The sequence below is a fragment of the Benincasa hispida genome, chromosome 1 (assembly GCF_009727055.1).
Source record: "Benincasa hispida cultivar B227 chromosome 1, ASM972705v1, whole genome shotgun sequence".
NCBI lineage: Eukaryota > Viridiplantae > Streptophyta > Magnoliopsida > Cucurbitales > Cucurbitaceae > Benincasa > Benincasa hispida.
The window spans coordinates 93,902,503-93,919,282 of NC_052349.1; the positions used below are offsets into that span (position 1 = coordinate 93,902,503).

Below are 16,780 nucleotides of genomic sequence, written 5' to 3' on the forward strand. Positions count from 1 at the left end.
TCTCTAATCTATAAAGCCACAAAGCACGTTTGTAAATAAGCATGAATTCTAAATGCCAACGGCTAAAAACAATATCTATGTTTGGAGGGTTTATGTTGTGACCAGTATTTTAACCTTTAACATAATGACTATAAAGCCTAAGAACAAAACTAATAAGAATATTTCTTCCATTCATCCATTCCATTTGAGACTTCCAATTTGCGACATAGAAAGGAACTGATAATTACATATACGAGTGTCGATACCAACTCATCTCACTACAACATTTAAGTGCTAAGAAAATTCGTATAATATAAAATCTCAGCGGTTGGCTACTATAAATTGATACTCCTTCCCTCTACGTCCTTGCAGAGTAGGCATGAATACGAGGCGAATTTTTTTTTTTTCACATTGGTTTGGTTTCTAACTAAAAGCTGTACAGATGCATGCTATTTGTGGCAATTCTCCTATGAAATTCTTGGGTTGGGCTGGGGACGAGACAGGTGAGAAGTGCTTGAAGGAGGGTTACAAAAGTGAAAGACTTCTGGAGTGAGTTTCTTCCACCACCATAAGTGCTTATAAAATAAGAAAGATACTTTCACTTGAAAGCAATTTTTTCAAACTTAAATGTAGAAGGATGTGCACCTCTTAGAGTTAAGAGATCATGACATGAACCATGAACAAAATTAGATATAGGATAGCATAGCACTTAGGCATGTGCACTGTTATTTAAATTACTTTTTTTTTTCAAATAAGAGTACTTCACAGGATGACCATAAATGGTCTTTACTTTCTTTCTACACTACCAAACTTCTCCTAGAGGATAGCACAGACAGACACAGACCAGAGAGTACAAACAAATAACTCAAGAAGTTATAACCTCATGTCCTGCCTTTTCTGCTACTCCTCAGAAGTGAAGATGGCTCTCATGCCATTCCTCCACCTGTTGCCGTCCTGATTATCTGAAACAGAGCTGCACAATTCAACAATGAAACAGAAGATCAGCCCACAGATACACAACCAAAAACCACTTAATTCATCAAAATAAACCTCATCATTAATCATTCAAGATTTTAAATGACATCTGTTGAACCAGAAAAAAATAAATAAAATCGAATCCTGGACAATTTTGGACTCATGTTGCACTCCCTTCAACAGAACATCATGGAAATCCGAGAAAAAATGGACGGATCACTAGCTACAAAGATTCTTTCTACGCATCATTAAAAACAAAGGTTACACAATTACAGAAGATATTTTGCGCACACGCACACACACATATATGTACATAAATTCTCAAACTTTGATTTCGGGTCTTCATGGGAATTTGCATAGAAGGCCTAGATATCATGCTCTTGTTACATAATTATAAACAACCGCACAGAAGGTTGAATCACAGAATAAAAATCCAGAATATGCCAAAAGATAATCATAAGCACATGAAAGAGGAAAGGGGGAAAAATTAGCATCTAGAATCTAAAACTCACATGATCCAATGACGACAAAAACGAAGAATCCAAGAAGAATAGGGCCAACAGGGTAGTCTTTTCCCTTCTTTGTAGCAGTCTCAGGCACAGCCCCTCTCTTCAAAATGTTCTTCTCGAACCTCTCCACCTTCCGATCCGCAAGACGCCGCGATGTCGTCTACAAAACCCACCAACCAAGTCAATCAAATCATAAATCGGAAAATCAGCAATGCCAATAACATGAAATCCGCAAACACAAGAAGCAGAACCAAAAATCATGAGAAAGAAAAGAGAAATGCATAGATCAAATCTCAAATAGAAAAACCCTAGAGAGGAGAGAATCGAGGGTAAGGAAGAAGAAGGATTTAGGTTTAATACCATTTGTGAGAGAGAGATCTGGGGGGCGGAAATGAGTTTGGATCAGAAAAATGGAGATGAATTCTTCAGATTTACCAATGAACAAACAAATCAGGATTTTTTTTTTGTTTATTTCTTTTTTCGTTGGCTGTTTTCGGCACATTATATTGAAGTTTAAACGTGTAGCGTTAACACGTCGTTTTTATACGTGGCGGATTTTGATTGGTTGTTTAATGCCACATTGGCTCGTTCTTGTGTCCGCGTCAAACCATGGGAGCCAGGTCATGGCAACTCGGTCGTCTCTGCCCGCCAGGGCTGCAATATTCTATTGTTTTTCTTTTTTTGTTTTTTTCAAAAAGATCTTTTTAGTCCTGTTTTTTTTTTCCTCCCTAAAATAGGCGCGTTTAAATTTACTAATTGAACGAAAATTTAAGTTGTAATTTAATAGTTTTTTCTTTTAAATATAAACATACTTATATAATTGAATTTAAATTTTAAATAGTTAACCTGAAATTTAAAAATATAAAAAGAGAAAAAGAAATATAGAAATGGATGAATGAACAAAACTAAAATATAAATGATATAAATGGAATAAAAGAAATGTGACACAATAATATAATATAATTTTTATTTTATAGGTTAATTCTTTGATATATACTTCTTCAAAGATAATGATTTTTTTTTTTTTTTTTTTTTGGAAAAAAAGAATGAAAGGAAAATATTAGAAATAAAAGCCAACTCTTTTTAAATGAATCTTGTAGTTTTTCGAGAAAAACATGGTTTTTAATTACTTTTTCTATAAAACCTCTCATCAAAGCTTTCTTTTCATGTATTTGATTTAAAAATTCTATTATAATTATTTAATATATGTATCCAAAATACCAAATGATACAATACCTATAAAATTATAAGGGTATCCAATTTTATTAATTCAATCAAAGTTAAAAGGAATTTAATATAACGACTCAAATTTCTATTATGTTTCTAGGACAATACTATATGCATGCATAGCTTGGTAATACATTTCTTGAAGAATAATTAAATAAAAGGAATACATAAAGCTCAAATAATAAAAATCCTAAAAATACCGTTCGAGGTACCCTTGACCCAAAAATTTTAAATAAATATCAATCAAACAAATTAACAAATGAAATAAAAGAATAGCCATAAATTTTTTTAAAAGAAATGCTAGACTTCTAAGTCAGACCCTATCAGATGAAACCTAAGTGCAGAAGCGACAACATGTCCAAATGGCCAAGGTCACAGATCTCTCTTATCATTCACCGGTCTATCTCTACCTTTACTTGAAAAATATGAAAGGAAAAGGATGAGTATATAAGTATACTCAGTAAGCGACCCATTACTGGGCCCACTCAGTAATCTATTAGCCTTCCCATCTAGACTCGACTACACAATAGCATAGTAGGCATAGGCATATGCGTATGCATAAAAGGAGAACCCGAAGGCACGTTTTCAAAGTAGTGGCATGGAGGGCACAATCACAAACATAAGTGGTGAATCTAAGGGAACACCATACGTAGGCATAAGACGTGGCTCGAAGGCTCATAACATGCGATATACATAATCTAATGGAAGTGCTAATAGTCACTAACAGTCTCATATAGGCATAAGCGTACAATCAAGTCTTAAATCATACTTAGGTTTCATAATAGTTTCATAATTTATCCATCAATCAAACACTGCAATAGCACATACTATCGAAATTCCATGACATAAGCGTAAGTTTGCAAGAATCTCAACTAACCAACAAGCATGTAAAAAATATTCCAAATCAACGTAGAAACCAATACTTAAAACATACTTGGGTTCGGAGGCGAATCAGTAGTAAATCACTTACCTCGGGTTTAGGCCTAGGCAACAAACACGCAATCGAACTTGTTCCTCCTAAATTAGCAAAAGCTTGAGTCAAAGTCCCTAACACCAACTAAAAACACACAGTTCACTTGTGGGACAAATCCCCAAAACCTACACAATTTAATTCGACGATGTTTGCACAACTTACCCCCAAAACTTGCCAAAAAAAAAACCAATGAAGACTTGGGTAGCCGCTACAACACCTTAGAACCTCGACTTCAACCTCCTAAATTAAAAAATTGGACCAATCGTCAAACCAAAATTTCACTAAATAGCCAAGATCTTTCAAGAAACCTCATAAACTGACCAAAAAAACCAAGTTCATACCCCATAGTGTGTGAATAGAGGGCCACATGAGTAGACCCAAAGCTGTTCAGATGACCACTGTCACGGATGTCGACAGCCTTAATGACGACGATGGAGCACAGCTAAAGAAGACTGCGGACGGGCATGGCTTGCGTCTGGAATGGCGATAGCAGCTGAGAACGATGATTAACGGGCACGATTCGAACGGTGACGTCTTCTGGTGAGCGGTCGATGGTGGCTACGGCTGGGAGGTGGAGTCTCCTTGTGCGGTTGGAAGAAGAGGGCTTGGAAGAGGGAGGGGTTGGCACACGAAGGGGTGAAGGGCTAGGTTTCTTTTTTTTTTCTTTTCTTTTTTTTTTCTACTTGCATGCCAACCGAGGCTCCACTTTAACCCTTTTTAATCAAACCTTAAGTGATTTAATATATACATACATACATACATACATACATACATATATATATATATACATATGACTTAATTCCTTTAGTCCTAACTCCCCAACAAACTCATTATTTCCAACATTCAAATAAAATTCTAAAGGAAAATTAAATCACAAACACAACAATTTAATTCCTCACCCAATTATTCCAAATCAAAAGATCTCAAATAAATTATTAAAAAACCAACATCAACCCAATAATAAACCCCAAATAATTAAACAAAATTTCACATGAAATTTTGGGGCGTTACAGTCTTCCCTCCTTAAGAAACTTTCGTCCTCGAAAGTTCTGATCTTAAAAGATCTCTGGGTATAGTGTTCTCAACTCGTCCTCCCGCTCTCAAGTTGCTTCCTCAAACTGATGATTCTGCCACAAAACTTTCACTAGTGGTACCTCCCAGTTGCACAAAACTTTCACTTCTCTTGCAACAATCTATGCAGGCTTCTATTCATAACTTAAGTTTTCATTCAACTGCAAGGGCTCAAAGTCCACCACGTGAGACGGTTATATATTTCCTCAACATGGAGACATGAAAAATATTATGGACCACAAAGAGAAACGGTGGCAAAGCCAAACGATAAGCCACAAGGCCAATTCGCTCCAAGATCTTGAATGGCCCTACAAAACGTGGACTTAGTTTTCCCTTCTTTCCAAACCTCATGAAACCCTTTATTGGCGCCACTTTTAGGAACACTTTATCACCGGCCTCCAACTCAAGATCTTTCCACCTAACATCAGCATAACTCTTCTGTCTGCTCTACGCCATTAGCATTCGGGACCTGATCTTTTGCGTGGCTTCATTTGTCATCTCCACTAGCTCAGTTCCCACCAAATTTCTCTCACCAACCACACCCCAGCAAACAGGAAACTTGTAACCTTTACCGTACAGAGCTTCAAATGGTGACATGCCAATGGTAGCCTAATAGTTATTATTATAAGCAAACTCTGCCAAATGCAAGTGGGAGTCTCAACTCCCTGAAAAATCCAACGCACGAGCATGCAACATATCTTCCAACGTCTATTTCAAGCGTTCTGTTTGCCTATCTGTCTAAGGTTGGAAGACTGTACTGAAATTTAACCGCGTTCCCAAGGCTTTCTGGAGGCTCATTCAAAAACTAGAGGTAAAATGAGGGTCCCGTCGGACATAATTGACACTGGCACACATTGCAACCTTACTATCTCTTTCATGTACAGTTGAGCCTACTTACTCACCACATACATGGGCTTCCCTGGAATGAAATGCGCCACCTTAGTGAGCCTGTCCACCACAACCCATATCACTGAGAAGCCTTTTGATGTCCTAGACAAACCCATAATGAAATCCATGGATACGCTCTCCCACTTCCATTCTGGCACATTCAATGGTTGTAGTAAGCCCGTTGGTTTCTGCCTTGGGGCTTCACCAGATGGCAGACTAAACATTTGCTGACATAGTCAGCTATCTCCCTTTTCATATCGGACCACCAGTAATACCGCTTCAAATCTTGGTACATTTTGGTACTGCCTGGATGTATCAAGAATGGGGTTTTGTGAGCTTCTGCCAATAATTCGCTCTTTAGGCTATCATCCGCAGGTACGCATAGTCGTCCCTGATACAGATGACCCTAGTCCATAGATACGAAAAATTCACTGACTTGGCCTTGCTGGGGTTGATGCCCTAAATCTCATAGGGTCCTATAGTTTGTAAACATGTGTATGAACAAACATTTGTGATGTAATAATATGAGATATTTTATTCACTACTGTCTATGAAATATGAGATATTTTGGTTGCATTAACCACAAACCAATAAATTAAGATTCTTGGTTATCGTTGTAACTTAAGCATGTATGTGTAGACAAACAAGTGGATTGTGCCTTAAATGATAACCTAAATGGTCTGTAATATATGGATAAAGGAGGGAAACCTTATCCCAATGACACTTAGGATATGACCCGCTTTGTAGATGTTACAAATGTTGTAAAGTGCTACAGATGGTTTAATCCTGGTCAATAATGTAGAGACATGCGAGTGGTATTCTATACAAAGAAGTTTGTATAAGGCCGGGCCACGAAATGTTTAGTCTCGTTATATAACGTTGTTCATGACAGAGACTTTCATTTCACTAGGATGACCGTAGGTAATATGACCTTAATCCTGAGTGAGTTGGGAACTCCTGCTTATAAGGGCAGTCCTTTGATTTTCATGGGTGCGAGTGGCCAGATCGCCAACTCAAACCTACCACTTAGGGGATTCGTCTGATTGGGGAGCTGGGAACTCAGCTACACAAGATGGAATTCACTCTTTCCCTGAAGCAGGGGTAAGTAGATAAATTGCTCTCTTAAGGGATGATTCTAGGGCTTGAACAATATGGCGTCAAACATTTTCATGGTCCAAGAAGTGTTCACTCATAGTAGAGTATGATGTATTGTTCATTAGAGGAATCAATGGTACTTAAGGAGTTAAATGTAACTATAGGGGCAAAACGGTAAATTTTTTCAGTTGTACTTACGAGTGATTTGTGAAGGGTCATCGTACTATTGATTGGTTATATCCAATGGACATAGAAATATATCTATAGTACGAAGAGTATAACTGCCGGTCTTTAGTGGAGTACTCGACAGTTAACGGATGGTGGATATCGTGATTAAAAAGTTTAATCAGTTATTCACGTACTATTAGAGCTTCAAGCTACAGGTCCATAAGGTCCCCTTGGTAGTTCAATGGATTCATGTTGAGAATCAGTTTTTGGGTTAATTTGAAGTGTTCAAATTAACAAGAGGGAATTTGATTATATATTATATAATTAAATTGATTCAATTATATGTGATATAATTGATTTGATGTATTAGATACATTGATTGGAGGAATTAATATAAATATGATTTATATTAAATGTCATTAAGGAGAAAAAGAACTATGGTTTAAATATTACATATGATGTGATATTAAAGCTATAGGTTATAAATATAATATGATAAATTAGTTATTACATTTATTTATAATTAAAACAATTATAAGATAATTGTTTGGTTGATTATTATTTTCTCCTTTAACCATGAATAGTGGGAAGTTACTATCAGTTTTAATAACTGAAGAATAAAAGTGAAAATCATTTTCATTTTTTGATTAATCGCAACACATTCGATCGAGTGAAAGAAAAGCTATACGATAGCCTTTGAGAGAGTAAACGACCAAGTTTCTCGTTACTAGACGATAGCTTTTCATTTGCTAGACAATCAAGTATCCAACTCTGTATGATAGAGCTTTCTCATTCAACCACTTACTCGATCGTTTACTCAATCGTTGAGTTCCTCCTTCCCTCTACCAAATCCACATAGAGCCCACACCTCCTGGATTCTCACATCGAGAATACCAAGGCAATCGAGTGGTGGTGTCGAGTTTTTCTATTCGAGGGTTGAGGATCGAGTGTTACTCGATTGTGCTCAAGGATTTGACAGTTCATGATTTGCACTGGTTGTTCGTTGTGTTTGTGAACTTGATCGAGTTTTCTTGGACGCGTGACTGGTGTTAATCGAGGGAATACGTGAAGAATAGTTCTTCAAAGGTATGTCACTCGATTTCTTTTGTTTTTAACTTGAAAGCATGTTGTAATTTACTCAATGCATAACTATACTTGTTGGATTGTAAATGTGATGTTCTTTCACAACGGGTTTTGGAATGATCTTACTTCTGCTCAATGGTTCTCTTGTTTAAGAGTTCCTTCAATTGGTATAAGAGCCAGGTTGTTCTGATATTCCAAATTCCATTGATGTATTGAATTGCATTTACGTCCTTGGTAGGTTTTAAGCATATCTACATTGCGTTTAAGTGTTAGATGTAGTTATGGATATGAATTAATAGTTGTTTCTGGGATGATTGCCTCTGTTTACTACTTTCTTTTACATTTCAAAGTTAATTTGTGAGGGCCCCTATGTTTTTGGGCATTATTAACTTGCTATTGAGTCTGTATTCAAAGTGTTTGAGTTTGTAAGAGTCGTTCATGATGAAGCTTCAAGGCATGAAGTTTACATCGAGGAAGAAGACCAAAGGTTGGTCAATTTGTGTAGCCCAGGCTAAACAATCGTTTAGATTTGGCTAGGAGATCATGTAGAAAACTTTTACTCGATCATATAGCATTTGTTAAATGATCGCATGGCTGATGCTACGCAATCGAGTAAATAGTTCACTCGATCGTGTTGTTTTGGCTACTCGATCGTGTAAATGATGGAAGTAAACGATCATTGAGTATGGGATACTCATTGCATGGTAGACGCGCACACTAAACGATTAAGTAGGCCAGCATGCTCATCGCATAGTCACTGGCTACTCGATCCTCGGTATGCAAAACTTGACGCTTGCTCCTCGATCGTTTAGATGATTGTAACGGGTTTGGATTGATGATATAAATTGCTCACAATGATGCGATACTATTTCTAATTATGCGTTAATTATGGATGTTCATGTAGTATGCCATGTGTTGTCACAAGTTTCCTTACGATGGAACTAAGTGTAATTCCACCGTAAGTTTCTCGGTGTGATCCGAGGTCAAACACGGGGACTGGTTTAGGTTATTGCGGTACGTTCATGATGTATGCGACCAAGTTTTCAATCTTTAAAAGTATGTTTGTACAAGTATATAAATTGCAATAAAATAAAGGAAAGCAGTAAAGATGCGATAAAAACATAAAAATACAGTAAACCTAAGCTAGATGATACAAGATACAGACTTCATGTACAGGATGCTAGGATAGGCTGGCTGGGAAAGTTATGCAAAGACATGGGATGCGGTGACAAGTCTTATGAACAGAATAGAAAGAGAAAGACAAATAATACAAACAACGCAAGTTCTTAATTGGATTGAAGGTACAAGTACTGTTCTGCTCTTCTCTTGGCGTACACTTCTCAGTGATGGGTCGCGCTCCCACATGTCTGTGGTGAAACAGACACTAACGTAATGAACGCAAGGTTGCTTCCATGTCTGGAAGTACTACTCGCTTTAGTTAACGCATTCTCCTGACCTTCTCTCGATAGATCAGAACGACACCTTTACTTCTGCTCTCACAGGTGGAGATGTCGTCTAGCATGCTTTAGCTAAACGTATTTTATATCTTTAATACAGATTAAGTTCTTAGTGATTCATATTGCTCATCAGAGGATTAAGAAGATATCATGAAGAAAGTGATTGGTGGGTGAACGAAAATAGACAGAGAATGGTAAATGGAATTTATCGAAACTTTTAATATTTCTACTAAGCGTTTGATACATGGTGTGTGAATGAAGAGATAAAGAAAACATGAAATACACAATGAAAGAGAGATAGAACAGATACAAATAAGTGCCAATGTCTTGACACAGATTTAATGGAGATCTGCTTGCCGGATAGGATGGATTTGATGGTAGGAAGAGCTTCCCTCTCAGTCTTGCTCTACCGATAGCAGGGATCTTTGCACAGAGCTTCCGATCGGGTGTTTGACCGGTTGGATATGAGATTCACCTCTCGACCTTATCTCGTCTTCTTTCCGGATTTCTTCTCTTAAGCACTCAACTCAGCCGTCTCTCTACAATCTAGCAGCACTTAGCCCCGTATCAAGTAGCATATCTTTTCTCTGAAATCAATGGGGTATTTATAGGTGCAGATCTTTTACTCTGGCCTTGTGGTCCCCACTCATGATTATGGTAATTCCGAAGATTGAGTGATATTATTCCTTCTGTTATGCAATCAGACCGTCAATTCTGCACAACCGTTAGTTGTACACGTGTCTCAATCCTCCGCTCTTGCGTTGCTCAGCTGCATCTTTCGATCATAGGTTCGCATGTGGTGTTTTTTTTTTTTTTTTTTATTATCGCATGCGGTTGAAACACAGCTCTCGGATCGACTGTTGCATTGCTCCGCCATTGCAGTAATCATCTCTTCATTGTTGATTGACGGGCGCAATGTGACAGAGATGCGTTGATTAGTCTCTCGTGAGCCTTGAGCGCAAGCGGTGACTTGGTCTCCTGCAAAACAGAGTAAAGTTCGGCTTGTCTTTCATCTTTTTGGTGTTAGTGGGTGTAATTGCAAACATTTATAATTATTGTAATACTAGGCTAATTTTCATATAATTGACGCATAATTACTAAATTTTGGCCGCAATATCTAGATAAGGTGGCATAAATAACTTGTATTTCTACAAGTTATCGCAATCATGCTTCATCGCGTAGTTGTCGTCTACTCGATCGTTTAGGTAGGTGTTATACTCGGTGTGCTGCATGATCGAGTGGCCTTTATGCTTCATTGCATAGTCAAAGGCACTCGATCCATGCTACACGATCGTGGTTACTCGACCAGTGCTACTCGATGATCACAAGGAATAACTACAAGATCAAGGAGCGAGGCTTTGCCCGGGTGGTTCAAGACACAGTTCGCCTGTTTGAACCGGTTGACTTGATGGTTTATGTAATAGATAGTTTTTATTTTCGGTTCTTGACGCAAATCATCCCGGTCCATTAATTTTAGTGAATGTACATGTGATGTATGTTTAAATTATATTTCATAAAGTATGCCATATAGTTTTTAAACCCCACTATAGGTTATGCATATATTCATGCATCATCTATATATTATAAGTCTAGTTTGCATGTTTAAATTACTTTAAAGCATGTTCATGCATCATATAATATAAGAGTTATAATATATGCATGCATTAAGCATATCCATGCATCATCTTTATATTATAAGTGTTATAGTATAAGGGTGTATGAAAGCATGTATGTTTGGTTCATTACAATTTATATAAGAGTTATATATAGTAATGAATGAACATTGCATGAGGCATGACACATAGGTTAATTTATAAAAGTTCTAAATACCTAGTCTAGCTTAATAATGTGGATGGTTTTAGTTGTTTCCTTTTATAAGAGTTAATGGAAATTATAACTAAAATCAATAAGAAAGGCATGCAAACTTAGGCTTGAATCATGTTTTAAAAGAGTTTTAAAATTTGATTGAGATAGACCTAAGATCATGATTCTAATGAGATTAGAAACCTAAGTTTAATCTTTTAATCAGTTTAATAGGATTAAATTGACGAATAAAAGATTCAATATGTACCAAATCTATCTATAAAAGACCTTTTGTCTAAGACGGGTTCTGTCTAGGCTGGGGTATTTAAGCTAATAGAAACGGAATACCTCTACCTGGGAACTTGTCTGAAAAGGTGAATTGATAGATTTTCTGCATGCATGCAAATTTGATGATAGTCTTTTAAAGTGTTTAATGGAACTTGATTCGAACTTGTTTAATTATCAAAAGAAAAAGTTGTTTTTAGCAAATTAAATTCACACTTAGATAAAATCAGTAGTCGGATTGTCTAAGTTAATGAATCCCTAGGTAGAACATTCAGTGGGAGTTACTTGGCGTATATGATACTTCACTTAAACCTCTATACGTTTCTCCCTAAAAGTTCACACTGTGAGATCTATCCTCGACCTCAAGGCATCCTGAGAGTGTCCCCTTAAAGGATGGTTTTTGATAGGTCAATACCAAGGTCAATGGAGAGAATGTTCATAGTAAGTGAGAGCAGGACGTGTGACAACATATTCCACGGTCTCTCTCATTAGGTTGGATAACGTTTTGTGCATCCCTCGAGGCACTCTGGGAGTGTCCCCCTAAAGGATGGTAGTTTTGCATGACTTTTTATCTGATCTCCTGAAAAGGATAGGGTGGCTTTAATCTCTTATCCTAATCTGCTTTTTCCCTACGGTGGGCACATTAGGGCAGGACTCTAGGGCCTAAATGAGGGGTTACACTTTCGTGGAATTGTTAAGGTTGTTAACAAATTCTAGACCGAAAAATGGTGACTGTTAGATTCAGTTACAAGTGTTGTTTCTGATTAATGGTTGAGAATGTCTCATCTCGGTGAATGGGCATTTGATCATCCCGGTGACTTTTGTCCTGCTTTGCTGGGGCATCATTGTAAAATAGATGTCTTTTCACTTAGGGTACATTAGAACTATTTTGCTAAAACCTAAAATTGGTGTTAAAAGTGGTAATGCAAATAGACTTATTAAGTTTGTTCATGTTTTTTAGCAACTTTAAAAATGGAAACTGCCACTTTAGCTCTATTATCTGCCGACAAATTGACTGGCGAAAACTACGCTAGTTGGAGAAACATGATTAGTACCATAGTAATCACCGATGACCTCCGGTTCGTCCTTACAGAAGAGTGTCCTCAAACCACCGCTCGAAATGTTTGAGAGGCATATGAGAAATGGACACGGGCGAACGAAAAGGTCTGAGCTTACATCTTGGCCAGCCTGAACATGTCTTGGCCAAGAAGCATGAGCCTATGGTCTCTTCTCGTGAGATCATAGAGTCCCTAATGGGAATGTTCGGAAAACCGTCCGGATAGCTCAAGCATGAAGCTCTTAAGTGCATCTTCAACTCCAAAATGGAGGGGGATACATTTGTTCGAGAACATGTTCTAAACATGATGGTCAACTTTAATGTGACAGAGATGAATGGGGTTCACATCGATGAAGGCAGCCAGGTTAGCTTTATTCTGCACACATGCCAGAAAGCTTCCTACACTTTGTCAGCAACGCTGTTATGAACAAATTTTATTACACCCTTAAAACTCTCCTTAACGAGTTGTAGACCATTCCAATCTTTGCTTTCAGCAAGGAGAAAAAGATTGGTGAGGCAAATGTTGCTTCATCATCTAAGAAGTTCCGTCGGGGTTTGACCTCAGTAACTAAGTCTGCACCTTCTACTTCCAACACTAAAAAGTGGAAGAAGAAGAAAGGTAATAAAGGGAAGGGGAAGGCACCGACTAACTCACAACTTGTCGCACAGCGAGGTAGGCAACCAACGCCGGTTGAAAAAGAAAAATGTTTCCATTGCAACCAGGATGAGCACTGGAAGCAGAATTGTCCACGTTGATTAAAGGAGAAGAAGAAGGCTAAGGCCAAGGCTAAACAAGGTAAATATGATTAACTGGTTTTGGAAACTTGTTTAGTGGATAATGATGATTCTGCCTGGATTATAGACTCTGGGGCCATTAATCATGTTTGTTCTTCTTTTTAAGGGATTAGATCCTAGCGGCAGCTTGAGGTTGGTGAGATGACGATGCGATAGGGACTGTCTCTTATACACATCTAGATGTGTATAAGAGACAGCGAACCATGTTTGTTCTTCTTTTTAAGGGATTAGATCCTATCGGCCTGTCTCTTATACACATCTAGATGTGTATAAGAGACAGCTCTGGGGCCATTAATCATGTTTGTTCTTCTTTTTAAGGGATTAGATCCTAGCGGCAGCTTGAGGTTGGTGAGATGACGATGCGAGTAGGCACCGGGCACGTTGTCTCAGCTGTGGCAGTGGGAGGCCTCTAGTTGACTTTACAGAATAGATTTATCATTTTAAATGATGTATATGGTTTTCCCGAGTTAAAGAGGAACTTGATTTCTGTAAAGTGCTTGATTGAATGTAAATATACTCTCAACTTTTCGGTGAATAAAGTGTTTATTCTGAAAGATGATGTTGAGATATGTTCAGCTAAACTGGAAAATAATTTGTATGTGCTAAGGCCATTAGCAACAAATTCTCTCCATAACATAGAGATGTTTAAAACTTTCGTAACTCAAAATAAACGACTTAAAGTTTCTCCTAAGGAAAATGCCCAACGTTGGCACCTTCGATTAGGCCACATCAATCTCAATAAGATTGAGAGGTTGGTGAAGAATGGACTTCTACACGAGTTAGAAGAAAATTCTTTACCTGTGTGCGAGTCATGCCTTGAAGGCAAGATGACTAAAAGACCTTTCACTGGAAAAGGTTATCGAGCCAAAGAGCCTCTAGAGTTAGTGCATTCAGACCTTTGTGGTCCGATGAATATGCGAGCCAGGGGAGGCTACAAGTATTTCATCACTTTTACTGATGATTATTCGAGGTGTGAGTATGTTTATTTAATGCAACATAAGTCAGAATTCTTTGAAAAGTTCAAAGAGTTCAACGATGAAGTTGAAAATGCATTAGATAAATGGATTAAAACACTTCGATCTGATCGGGGTGGAGAGTTTTTAGATTCTGAGTTCCTGAACTATTTGATAGAACATGGAATCATTTCCCAACTCTCAACACCTTGTATATCTCAGCAGAATGGTGTATCAGAGAGGAGAAATAGAACCCTGTTGGACACGGTTCGGTCGAAGATGAGTTACGCTTCCTTACTAGACTCGTTTTGGGATTTTGCAATAGAGACTGCAGCTTATATCATCAACTATATTCCCTTCAAGAGTGTTGTCAAAACAACTTTGGAGTTGTAGAACGGGCATCTGGGGTTGCCCAGCACATGTGCTTGAGGCTAATCTTAAGAAACTGGAACCACGTTTAAGGCTATGCCTATTTATAGGCTGCCCGAAAGGGACACGAGGAGGTTACTTTTATGATCCTAAGGAAAACAAGGTGTTTGTATCGACAAACGCTTCCTTCCTTGAGGAGGATCATATAAGGGAGCACAGTCCAAGAAGTAAAGTCGTGTTACGTGAACTTTCCAACGAAACTACTAAAACTTCAACAAGAGTTGTTAAAGAGCCTGCTACACCAACAAGAGTTGTTGATGGAAGTTCATCTAGTAGGTCAAATCTATCTCAAGAGTTGAGGGAACCTCGACATAGTGGGAGGGTTGCGAACCCACCTGTTTGCTATATGGGTTTAACTGAAATCCTGGCTATGGTAGTCGATGGCAAGGTTGAGGATCCATTGTCTTACAAGAAGGCAATGGAGGATATTGACAGAGATGAATGGGTCAAAGCCATGGATCTCGAAATGGAGTCTATGTAGTTCAACTCAGTATGGGATCTTGTAGATCAACCTGATAGGATTAAACCTATAGGTTGCAAATGGATATACAAGAGGAAACGAGGTGCCGATGGAAAGGTGCAAACCTTCAAGACAAGACTTGTGGTAAAGGGTTATACCCAGGTGGAGGGAGTTGACTATGAGGAGACTTTCTCCCCTGTTGTCATGTTGAAGTCTATCCACATCTTCCTATCCATTGTCTCATATTATGACTATAAGATATGGAAAATGGATGCCAAGACTGCCTTTCTGAATGGTAATCTTGAGGAGACCATTTATATGGTGCAACCCAAGGGATTCATAGCCCAAGGTCAAGAGCAAAAGGTTTGCAAGCTGAATCGATCCATTTATGGGCTGAAACAGACATCTCGATCTTGGAACATAAGGTTTGATACTGCAATAAAATCTTACAGCTTTGACCAGAACGTTGATGAGCCTTGTGTCTACAAGAAAATCATTAACAACTCAGTAGTTTTTCTAGTGTTATATGTAGACAATATCCTACTCATTGGGAATGATGTAGGTTTAAAGACTTTAATTAAGAACTGGCTAACAACCCAATTCCAAATGAAAGATTTAGGAGAGGCTTAGTTTGTTCTTGGTATTCAGATCTTTTGGGATCGAAAAAAAAAAGTGCTAGCACTGCCTCAGACACCATACATTGACAAGATGTTGATTAAGTACTCGATGCAGAAATCCAAAGTTGATTTGGGTATAGTGTTCTCAACTCGTCCTCCCGCTCCCAAGTTGCTTCCTCAAACTGATGATTCTACCACAAAACCTTCATTAGTGGCACTTCTCTATTACGCAAAACTTTCACTTCCCTTGCAACAATCTGTGCAGGCTTCTCTTCATAACTTAAGTTTTCATTCAATTGCAAGGGCTCAAAGTCCACTATGTGAGACGGGTTCATTATGTATTTCCTCAGCATGGAGACATGAAAGATATTATGGACCGTAGAGAGAGACGGTGGAAAAGTCAAACGATAAGCCATAGAGCCAATTCGCTCCAAGATCTCGAATGGCCCTACAAAACGCCGACTTAGTTTTCCCTTCTTTCCAAACCTCAGGACACCCTTCATTGGCGCCATTTTTAGGAACACTTTATCATCGGCCTCCAACTCAAGATCTTTCTGCCTAACATTAGCGTAACTCTTCTGTCTGCTCTGCGCCATTAGCATACAGACCTGATCTTTTGCATGGCTTCATTTTTCATCTCCACTAGCTCAATTCCCACCAAATTTCTCTCACCAACCTTACCTCAGTACACAGGAGACCTGAAACCTTTACCGTACAAAGCTTCAAATGGCGACGTGCCAATGGTAGCCTATAGTTATTATTATAAGCAAACTCTGTCAAATGTAAGTGGGAGTCCCAACTCCCTGAAAAATCCAACGCATAAGCGCGCAACATATATTCCGACATTTGTTTCAAGCGTTCTATTTGGCTGTCCATCTGAGGGTGGAAGGCTGTACTAAAATTTAACAGTGTTCCCAAGGCTTTCTGGAGGCACTTCCAAAAACTAGAGGTAAAAT

General features: G+C 38.2%; 2 protein-coding genes across 2 annotated transcripts; both read right to left on the reverse strand.

Annotated features, from left to right (window-relative positions):
• Positions 1-575: 575 nt before the first annotated feature.
• On the reverse strand, positions 576-1,961 carry LOC120087886 (stress-associated endoplasmic reticulum protein 2-like). The gene is made up of 3 exons (XM_039044927.1): positions 1,824-1,961; positions 1,467-1,623; positions 576-952 (listed from the first exon to the last, which is right to left on the reverse strand). The coding sequence occupies exons 1-3, from the start codon at positions 1,824-1,826 to the stop codon at positions 906-908; spliced, it is 207 nt and encodes a 68-aa protein (XP_038900855.1). The 5' UTR covers positions 1,827-1,961; the 3' UTR covers positions 576-905.
• Positions 1,962-16,015: 14,054 nt separating this feature from the next.
• Positions 16,016-16,420, reverse strand: LOC120080343. Its single transcript, XM_039034988.1, has one exon. The coding sequence runs from the start codon at positions 16,418-16,420 to the stop codon at positions 16,016-16,018; it is 405 nt and encodes a 134-aa protein (XP_038890916.1).
• Positions 16,421-16,780: the final 360 nt, after the last annotated feature.

Bases quoted from the DNA above. Each gene is read 5' to 3' on its own strand.
- LOC120087886 (XM_039044927.1), bottom strand. The intron at 953-1,466 runs GTGAGTTTTAGA...TGAATTGTGCAG, and splicing joins TTTTGTCGTCATTGGATCAT to CTCTGTTTCAGATAATCAGG.
- LOC120080343 (XM_039034988.1), bottom strand. From the start codon at position 16,420: ATGGCGCAGAGCAGACAGAAGAGTTACGCTAATGTTAGGCAGAAAGAT.